The 10,346-nt window shown below is 56.4% G+C and overlaps 2 protein-coding genes and 1 pseudogene across 2 annotated transcripts; all 3 read left to right on the top strand.

Annotated features, from left to right (window-relative positions):
* LPMP_230830 lies at positions 1-1,354 on the top strand (annotated as a pseudogene).
* A 2,173-nt stretch (positions 1,355-3,527) lies between these two features.
* LPMP_230820 (hypothetical protein) lies at positions 3,528-5,717 on the top strand (the record flags this gene model as incomplete). Its single annotated transcript, XM_010700937.1, has 1 exon — positions 3,528-5,717. The coding sequence occupies one exon, from the start codon at positions 3,528-3,530 to the stop codon at positions 5,715-5,717; it is 2,190 nt and encodes a 729-aa protein (XP_010699239.1).
* Positions 5,718-8,465: 2,748 nt separating this feature from the next.
* On the top strand, positions 8,466-9,119 carry LPMP_230810 (spliceosomal U5 snRNP-specific protein, putative; the record flags this gene model as incomplete). The annotated part of the gene is made up of 1 exon (XM_010700936.1): positions 8,466-9,119. The coding sequence occupies one exon, from the start codon at positions 8,466-8,468 to the stop codon at positions 9,117-9,119; it is 654 nt and encodes a 217-aa protein (XP_010699238.1).
* Positions 9,120-10,346: the final 1,227 nt, after the last annotated feature.

Below are 10,346 nucleotides of genomic sequence, written 5' to 3'. Positions count from 1 at the left end.
ATGATTTGCGAAGAGAAGGGTTACCGTGATGGGCGTCGGTATCTTTCACACCGTTCTTCTGACTCATGTTATGGTGACTCGTCTCTTGCACTTTCTTCTCTGTCGACTAGTATACGCGCACGCGCGCACACGTACATACATACATATATTTCTGTGAGGGCATCAGGGCATTACATTCATCTACACCCACATCTCAATGTGAGACTCACTCTCTCCCTCCTCCCCCCCTTTTTCGACTTCTGCTGCTTGGACGTGCGCGGCTCATCCCACAAGAACAGCAACAACAGGAGGAAAAGAGAGAAGCAGAAAGCCAAACAAGTAAAGCAGAACGACTACCCCCTCCCAAACAATACACACCTCGAAGTATCGCACTGCCTACTTGCGCAGACAGGCAGGCCACTGTACAGCCGCCCCACCTACTTACGTGGCGCATATTCAAGCTCGGACATTCAGGTGAACACACACACACACACACACACACACTCAAGGAGCAACATGAGTGCACCGGCTGTTCGTGTAGGCCCCCTCGGGGCAATCAACACTGTCTGGGCGTGCCCAGATTCACATTCACGCGAATGGGCATGTTTGTCACCGGCATCAGGTATCCTTATATCAATAGAAGGCGCAGCTTTGTGAAGCAGATGGGCGATTCGCGCAGGATTGACGAGGCAGGCGTGCCGAAGCTGAGCAGTAGTGAGGCATTCCTGGAGAACAAAATTCGTACCAATCCAGAGCTGGGGCCGCAGCGGCGCCCTGGGCGATATTGGTTGGTGTTGCGTCTGCTACCCGCTGTGCACCTCATGAACTTCCAGATGTCGACCGAGGTGACGGGCCGCGTTGTTACGCAGAATGACACACGCACCATCGTCCCTGCTATGGGTAACGCGCTATTTGATGTGGATGGCGAGGTGACTCCCACAGCGTTGTTCGTTCCCTTCGAAAGGGACGTTTGAGCAGGATCTGCACGTCGCCGCGGCAGAAGGGAGCGCTGCGGCTGGATTACATGTGTCTGCCCATGACAGACCGACCCGAGATGGAGTACTGCGAGGCGCACAACCTGCACTCCAATGAGAAGCGCACGGTAAAGGGCGATACACCTAACACCCGACGCACGGAGCCGTGGGGTAGTGTATCTGTGATCCTCTACACGGACGCCGACGGCGACGCGCAGCGGCTCACGACGGAGGAAAAGCGTACGCGTTGCTGGGCGGTGGCACTGTTGAAGATGCAGGCCGTGATGAATAAGATACTTGAGTATACCTTCATCAGCCGCAACGATGCGCTTCTACTGTGTAGAGAGAAAGGGCAGTGTATGCGCCATGATGTCGGCATGCGTCTGCATCGATGCGCGTGACGCCCAGGCCTAGCACCAAATTCAAATGCAAACGGAAGGACTGATCACGTCTCCCAGCAGAGATAACTGTAGCAGCGGCTGCTGTGTGTGCGTGTGTGCACTTGAATATCTCGGGTTTTTTTTCCTGTTTATGCTTCTTCTTAGGGAGTGCCTTTTGATTCCCGCATTTTCTCCATGCCTCTGCTCTGTTCTCAGCAGCCGGGCCCTCAAAGGGGGCTCAGGTTGGTGCCATTGGAGCCCTACTTCTGCTTCTCTTTGGATGTTGTTGACAATCCCGCTCTCTTCCTCACAATTCTCTTTTGTTTTTTTATTCGGTTTCCCATGGCAGATCCGTGGCGTCTTTTTTTTTATTTGCCCCCCCCCCCCCCCGCCCCACTCGAGCGCGCTCCACAGGCGGGCTGTTCTGTCATTTATCTCCTTTCATGCCCATCCGTTGTTCTTCAGGCTTATTCTCCCACTCTCTCATCTTTTCCTCCAGTCCTACTGTCACTCTCCAACCTTCTTTTCATCAGCCACCCCTTCCCCCCTCCCCATTTCTTTGTCCTCCTCGGACTGTGTCCATGCTCACACTGGAGAGGACGGGGAAGTGGAGGGCACAGGCGTGCGTTTCTCTTGGCTTCATCTAAACATTCCCCTGCAATCACCTGAACACCTCTACGCTCAGTCAGCTAAAACGCGAACAGGAAAGGCCCCCTTCAATCCCCACGGGAAAGAGGAAAAGCGAAGGGAGAAAGGGGAAGGGAGCGGGTGAGCAGAGGAGCCACAACAGCATCACCACCGTATACCAAACAGAGTGTGAAGGAGCGAAAAATGTGGAAGTGAGGGCATGCAGGTGCCCCACGGGGAGGGGGCATGTGCGGGTACTTGCATACCAAACATCGTTGACTCAGCTGTATCTGACTGGACCCAAGCACTTGTGCACGTGTGCGCGCTCAGAGACCATTTCATACGCAGCGGCTTAATACAGCGTTTCATAGCGCTTTAGGTGGCTTCGGAGGGGGAGGAACCATGAGAAAGTGTGTCAGCCCATGTGGCACTTTCTTCCCACTCCCCTATACTTTCGCAGACACTCAAAGCTGCATTACTCTCTCTTCTCTCCTCTCGCTCATCTCTATGACTTTCGATGCTTTACTCTCCTGGTGCGATGCCCAACGCTTATCATCCGCTCTCTCTCTCTCTCTCTTACACCTGCTCTTCAGCTCTCATTTCTGATCTTTCCGCGGTTCGCTGCTCCTGCGGTGACCGCGCCTGAGTGACGGGGTCACGTGCCACGGCGTATACACACCCACCCACACACCCACCCAGACAGGCATTGCCGCATCTCTTTTCTCCCTTCGCCCTGAAGCAGTCGACTGGATTAGTTGAGCGTTGTGGCGCGGCACGGGAACTCTCTGAGTGTGGACCTCGTGAGGTCCTTCTCCCCTCTGCTCTGCTGTGCACACGGGAGGGCGCGCACTGCGGTCTGCGCTTCCTCATGAGTGCCGCACATGCTGGTTCACACCCACACATACACATCCCCACCCCAAAGTAGTGGTCTGAACGCTCATACCCCCACTTGCAGAGTGACGCATTCAGAAGTGCAGCGGCACCCCGGCAACGCACATGTTCATCTCTCCTTCTTCTTTTAGTTGATACTCTTTGCCTTTTCGCTGCGGTGCTCCGCCCTTACGAAGAGTAACGACCCCAGAAGCCTGGAGCTGTTGCTACAGCTCCATTTGACTGTGCTGTCTCTTCGATCGATTTGCTGTCACGTACACCCACGTAGAGACACACACGCTGATAGTCTCAGTAGCCCAAACTTCTTTCGCTCTTCATATCCTCCCGCATGAATTGGGCGGGCTTTAGCGCTGACGGTCTAGGAGGTCGTGGGCGCGGTGCCTCGGCAGGGATTTCTTACTGTGGAGGTACCACAGGGCGCGGCACTAACTCATTTTCGTCTGGCCGTGCTCGTGGCGGCGGCCTCACTGGCAGCGGCGCCGATGGAGGCTCTGAGACGCCCCGCGTTGCCATAATTGGCACAGGATCACGCGTGTTTCAGCAGTGGTGTGCAATTCACGCAGGCGGCCTCCGCGTGAGCGTCGTTGTCGGCACCGAGGACGCCAAGGTGAGCCACAGCAGCAATGCCTTGACAGACTTCACCGTCAGCGACGCGGAAAAGAAGGCATCCGCAGAGATGGCCTGCGCGACTGCGCTGCGATGTGTGCAGTTTTATCGTCTCCCGCAGGCCACGGAAAGCGCTGCGGCTGGAGATGACAAGCCCCTGGTGAATGTACTGGTGCGCGTCTCAGACGGTGTGGCAGACCTGACCACAGGTCTTGGTGCAGGGGCTGAGTCGAGGAAGACTAGCGCGGCAAGCGCTGCCGTCACCTCATCTATCCTGGCAAGCGCTAGTGCTGCCTCAACCGCCGCTCGAGAGAAGGACTGCGTCATCGCGACGGCCTGGAGTTGGTTCCTTAAGCCGTTGCTGAATACGCGGAGCGGTGGCACTGCGCCTTTCTCTTCCTCAACAACGGTGACAGGCGCGGGATTTTGGTCTGCGCGACCGGGTGCGGCGTCCCTCAGTCCTACCCATGCAGCGACTGGCAATTCCGGCAACTCTCTCGTGGACGACGTGGAGGTGATTTATTTAGTGGACTACGGCGCAAACTGCGACGAGGCTGGAGTTCGAACGGCGCTGCTCTGGTTGCTTGAGCACAATAAGCAGGTTGTTGTCGAGTGCGCACTGTCGGCAGAGACGTTAGCCACATGTGCAGCCGCAGCCGCTGCTGTGACGCGTGGCAAGCCGGAGATGAAGCGACTCTTTCTCTACCGCGGTGGCGGCTGCCGTCGTGGGTGGTCTGCAGCGGCGGTGGCACAGCTGCGCAAGTCACTTGGCGTGCGGCGTGCCACAGGCCGGAGAGGTGGCACAGCGTCGCCGGCCTCGAACCCCGCGAATGCTGTGCTGGGCGGTAGAAGCGTCTTCACGAGGTTGTCTACCAATACGGTGATGCCGGCATTCGACAGTAATGGCGGTTTCTCTATGTTCGACCTTATGGGCTCGACCTTTGGTAGCACGCTCCAAGATGCTGAGGGGTTTAGCGGTGGAGCCACGGGGAAGGGGAGCTCGTTTGCCTCTGAGAGGAGCTTAGTTACCGCTACACCGACCGCTACCGCGATTGACACGCCGGGTGCGCCGGCGTCAAAGCCGAAGGGGGGTCTAAAGAAAGGGCCTCTGGCGCCTGCCCCAACCTCCATCGCCGTGGATGCGGCGGCGGGTGTCGTTGGCGCAGTGCGTCACATCTGTATGGTAGCGATTGGCCGCGGAAGTCTTCTCTCAGACGGCTCGGCGGCGGCCGCGTCGCTTGGCATTATGGCTAGTCTCGGCTGGGATGCCGTAGCGGTTGTACTGCACCTGCTTGACTGGACGTGCCCTGATATGGTAGTTGGTCGTGTGCTCCGCCGTGTCCCCGAGACGCGCCAGCCTCTCTGCGTGCAGGCGGAGATGTACTATGGCATTGAGGGGACCGCCAAGGAAAGTGGCGAGGGAGTAGAGACGGTAGCAGGCAGTGTCGCATCAACGCGCCCAGCCTATCTCTGTGTTTCTCTCCATATAGCCGACTCCGGCAGCGGCAACTTTTCCCCAATCGATGAAGAGAAAGGCGATTTGTGTGTCTTCCAGCAGTCACTGCGCATCGTCGGCACCAAGGCAGTTCTCACTGTAGGCAATCCCCTCCTTCCTGCTGCTTCCACTTCAAACGCCGCGTCTCCACCGTCACCCATGACGACGCCAACAGCGGTCCCCGCTGCCGGCGGCTCTCCTACGTTTGCCGTCACAACAGCCTTGCTAGCGCCATCTTTCGCCTCCTCAACCGCCACCACAGCGGTGGCTTCGGGCACTTCCGCGATGGCGACGGCTCCGAAGGTATCGCACAGCTATCGACTGGCCACTCAAGACGTGTCCACCGTGTCAGGGCAACGTGAACGCCACGAAGAAGAGGTAACTGTTGGCAACGCTGAGCCATGCGCCGAGTTTCGCACCTGGCAGCATGTTCGCTCGCAGTTGAACGTGACAGCTACGTTAGCGTCGCCGAGCAGCAGGGCTGGACCGGGTACCTATCAGCCATACAATTCCTACTACACGAATCGTAGTGGAGGCGTAGGGCTTGGTGCTGGAGGAGGGTACTACAACCGAGGCCGAGGTATGCGTGGGCGTGGCACTGGCTTTGGTGGTGGTCTCAGCCCCGGGTCTACCGTGGCATCGGGGCTGTCTGTTTCGGCCGAAGTGGTGGATGCTGAGGTGGCCGCGTTAGATGTGCAGCGCGCGTGGCTTGTGCAGATCGTCGTGGAGCTTATTTTGGCTTCCGCAGCAAAACTGTTGCCGTGAGGTGCACGATAGCAAAAGAACAGGATGTAGTGAAGGGTGTGGGACCAGCTGATGGCCCCCTTTTTACGTATGCGTGCCAGCGAGTTGGAATACAGGCCCCTACAGCGCTATAACTCCGCGGACAACGTCAAGCGCTCACTGCCCGATATAAACGACATGCGGCGGACATCCAATGCGATGTGGGACTGCACCTTGGATGGCTTTGCTGGGTTGTGACCAACTCGACGGACAACTCCGGCACATTCTGTGAGATGGCCGACGTTACACCACTGCTTTCACTGTAGGCCGACGAAGTCAGCTCGCATCCGACCTCGCCTCCTTCGACCCCTCCTCCAACGACGACTCCACCTGCCTCCGAGGCCCTTCCCCGTGCGTCGTCCTGGCGGGGTCGATCTCAATCCCTCGGCTGCTGACGGCTACCCCGAAGTCTTGCGTCCCACGACCAATGGCCTAGGTGCCTTTTCTCCTGATTGCTAACGTCTGTGCGCCAACCGGGATTCTCTGGTTGGCCGGATGCACCGCACACACGTCTAGTCGAGCGCGAACTCGCTACGGGTGGCTTAGAAACTGCCGTGTGACGCTTTCAACAGACCTTAGATTGGCTGCTGTCCTTACCACATATTTTTTTTTTTTACGACGATAGACCGTGTGCCCTATTCCTCACCGAGGCGCTATGAGCAACCGAGCACGCCCCGCTCCCCAACCCCGGCAGGCCACCGTCCCCATTGACCGCGACTATTCCAGGCTATCCTTTGAGGTGCTGGTGGCAGCCCTATCACGGCTACCCCCTATAGGTGCAGGTCAGAGGTGCGTTGCTCTATGCACCACCTACTCTACTGCCAGACGGGGCTACCAGCCATTCATCGGCGCCTCGTCCTTCAACCCTCTTAAGATGAAGAGCCACTACGTTGCTCGTTCTCTGACGCTGCCTCCACACCTACATTGTGTGCCCCCCCCCCCTACTGGTCGAACCAGTTTATTCCGCGACTGTTTCGCTTCCATCTGGAGAGAAAGCTACCCAAGAGCTTCTCATCTCAGAGGGGTGTGAGAGTTGCTGAGAGACTAATTCTGGAGTGCAATAGGTGACCCCAATCCCCTGCGATCCCTTTCTTACGCGAGAGAGAGAGCCACCACAAGCCTATCATGTGACACCCCCGAGAGAGCGACACATTCCAACCGTGCACCACACCGATATTTCTCGCATTCTCTGCCCCCCCCCCCCCCCCCCAGCCGGGGCATAGCATTTTCTCTTTGCCAACTCCCCCAAGCAATACCGTTCCCAGACCCTATTAGGTCGGTGCGTATGGCAATACCATTCACTGGACGTGCGGGAATAAGGTGAAGCGGGATGGAAAGCGCTGCTTTGCATCTGCTCCCCAAAGCGTCTCCAATGCTCTGCCTGGCGCACGTTGCTTCTCGACGAGAAGGTGCTTTACAGGCACGACGTCAAAATCCACCATGACTTCTCTCTTCCACTGGCCCTTCCGTAGTTTAGGAAACTTCCCTGTGCCAGGACAGCCAAGCACCTCCTGGTTTCTCCTGGTACTCACGAGTCGAGAGCGTCGTAACACTCACTCTGTGAAACGCGCTGACCTGGCTGACTTCTCTAGTCTTGCCCCACGGCTCCGTGACTTGTTCGGTCTGGGCGCGGAATTGGCGCGAAAGGCTCCCGAGGTGCGGAGGAGAGAGAGAGAGAGGCCCTTCCCCTTTGCGAAGAAGTACGAGGTCTGCGCTCCCCCAGTGTAGCGTTCGTTGTCTCTTTTCCTCAAGCGACTCAGTAGCTTTGGTATATTCGTTGTGTGATTCTTTCTCTTTTCCTCGCCTCGTTGTTCTATACTGTCCTGGTATTGGTCAAGTCATTCTGCTTCCGATCTTGTCCCTGGAATCCAGAATCCACCCTAGCACTGGCTCTCGCCCATACCTGACGGGGGCGGGTATTGGTAGCCTCAGCTCTCTCCCCCTCCCTCTCTTTCTCTGCCGCTCTGCGGTCCGGGTAAAGGCAAAAAAAAGGGGTGTGGCCGAAATTCACTGGCCGCGCATATTTTTTTTTCTTTTTGCAGCGCACTGGTGTGTTTTGGAAAGCAGTAGGGACTCGAGGGCGGAGAAACAAAAAAAATATACACACACACACAGAGAGATGCGTGATGTTCTTCATCCATCCGCACGTCGCACAGAGTCTCTTTGACAGGAATGCTGACTGCTGCTCAGGTGCCCTTGTTTTGGTGTTGCTTGGCTCTCTCGTGGAGGCACGCATGAAGCAGGCGTACGATGTTCACGTCTGTGCTCGTGCATGCGTGAGTCTGACGTCCACTTCAAATGAGGAAGGACGGACAGCTCTTTACTCGCAAATCGTTGCTTGCTTGCTGAGCCCGCATCGACGTCTCTGTTCTCTTTTTCTTTTTGACGTCTCCTCTTCCCCCTCCCCCTCGTTTCTCACTGGCCTTCGGCGCTTCCATGACGTGCGCACAAACACACTCACATCTGTCTCCTCCACTTTTTCTGCCGCTTGGGCCTGTTTGTCGTCTCGGCCTCGCATCGCTACTGGCCATCCCCATGTCCTTTTCCCTTCGTTTATTTTCCCTTGTTCCGTCTTTACTACTGCCGCTTCTTCTGGGCAGAGAGGCCTTCGAGCGTCGTGTGCGCAGAGCTCAACGAGCGGCATCCGCTCCTCCCACTGCACCCGGTTCATACTGCAAAAGTGCTCCCGATTTTTGGCTGTCCACAGCGAAGCCTAAGACTTCGCTAACAATGACCAACATTATCACCCTGCACAGCGCATGGGACGTTGACCGTCACATTGTGCTGGACTCTGCAGACAAGCTGGTGCTGATTCGATTTAGCAGCTACACCTCCGCCGAAACGGAAGCGGAGGAGTACAGTCGACCGACGCAGCGTGGCCCCACCACCTCGGCCTCCACGGCGGTTGAGGGGTCATTAGCTTCGTCTTCGTCGGCGCTCTCCACTCGTAAGCACAAGCGCTGCGATGCGGGCGGGGTTGATGGGCGCGTGGTGACGTCGGTCACGGCCGCAGCGCTTTTGTCCACCAACGCTAACGAGCATTACCTGCGCACCCGTCAGATGGACGCCTTGCTCAGCGAACTTGCACCCAAGGTATGTAAGTACTGCACCATGTACTTCGTGGACACCCGTGAGGTGACGGCATTCAACGACCTCTACGAGCTGGGCCATGACCGTGACCCATTCGCTGTTATGCTCTTCTACCGGAATCGACACATCCGCGTCGACGTCGGGACGGGTAACAATAACAAGATTAACTTCTTTGCGTTTGAAGACTTGTACGACTTTTTGCCCATCGTAGACGCAGCCTACAAGGCAGGTCGACAGGGACGGAGCATAATCAGCTGTGATCGAAAGTTCTCTACGGTGGCGCTACGCCGATAAAGCAGTGAAAGAAAGGCAAACAAACGGAAAAACGAGCAACCCGTTGGATCCAGCGCCGATTATATAGGCAACAGCCTCCCCCCTCTTCCCCCAACGCACAACGCGTTGTGTGCTGCTGTGTGGTTGATTCACCGGTGATGACGTATACATTTCAGATCGCTGTGCAAACTCGCATCTGAGCGGCCTGAAAGGGACATTCAAAACAACAACAACAGCAAAAGGAAGAAGACGGAAGGGTGGCCACATCTGTCTAGTGCGACTTTAGCTCATTCGAATGCAGCCGCTACCAACACTCCTGTACTGCGCCCTTCCCCTCTTCTTTTCGTGCCTTTTTATTGTTCTCGTTCTTGACGCTCGATTGCTCCCTCTCTCTTTCGTCTGGGACGGCGGGGCGGGTGCATGGTGCGATGACCAACACGGAATTCATTCCCCTCCTTCGTTCTTTTCACTTCTTAATCTGCGTACACATCCCCCCATGCATGGGATGATCCGACGACCGTCATCTTCGCATGTGTGCGGTATTCAATCTGCTTGGTGTGTGTGTGTGTGTGTGGGTGGGTGGATGGTTGGGGGGGGGGTCGATGAGACGACTTAAACACCCCCCCTCACACACACGCGAAGCATGTATGCCTTACACTGAAGGCACAAATACCCTTGTACACGACCATTACGCATAACGCAGCAGAATAGCCGAAAAAATACAAGAAGGAGTGTCGAGGCATGTAATACCGATACGCTTTCCATACCCAGGAGCCCGTAGTAGAGCTAGTGGAAACGAGCAAGAAAGGTCGATCGATAGTGTGCGACGCGAGACAGCTATAGCGCAAGCCTGACTCTCACCGCATTCTTTCCCCTTTCCTTGTTGTGCACATCTCTTCTTTCTGTCAAGTCTTCTATTTCTACTCCGTCTCTCCGGTATCGCATTCTTCTTGGCCACTTACTCCTCGTCCACCCGCACCACCATCGCAAGCACCACATTTTCCCCCTAGACGACACGCCTATCTTCTCTTGACTAGGTACCTTTTCCCCGTTAAGCGTCATTTTCAGAGTGCGTGCTGCACACTCTTCCCCTTCTCCGCGTCTCTCGCTGCATTGTTCAGGGAACAGGGTAACTGAGCTGTGTCGTGCGTGTTTATTGTCAACAAAGCTCAGCTTGTGAGTTAGCGTGTGTACTTGTTCGTGATTCCTGTCGGTGGCATAGGCGCGCCGTTGCTCTACACTCCCTCT

This window comes from Leishmania panamensis, assembly GCF_000755165.1.
Source record: "Leishmania panamensis strain MHOM/PA/94/PSC-1 chromosome 23 sequence".
NCBI lineage: Eukaryota > Euglenozoa > Kinetoplastea > Trypanosomatida > Trypanosomatidae > Leishmania > Leishmania panamensis.
Note: the sequence above shows the minus strand (reverse complement) of the source record. Positions and strands in the feature narration are given on the sequence as shown.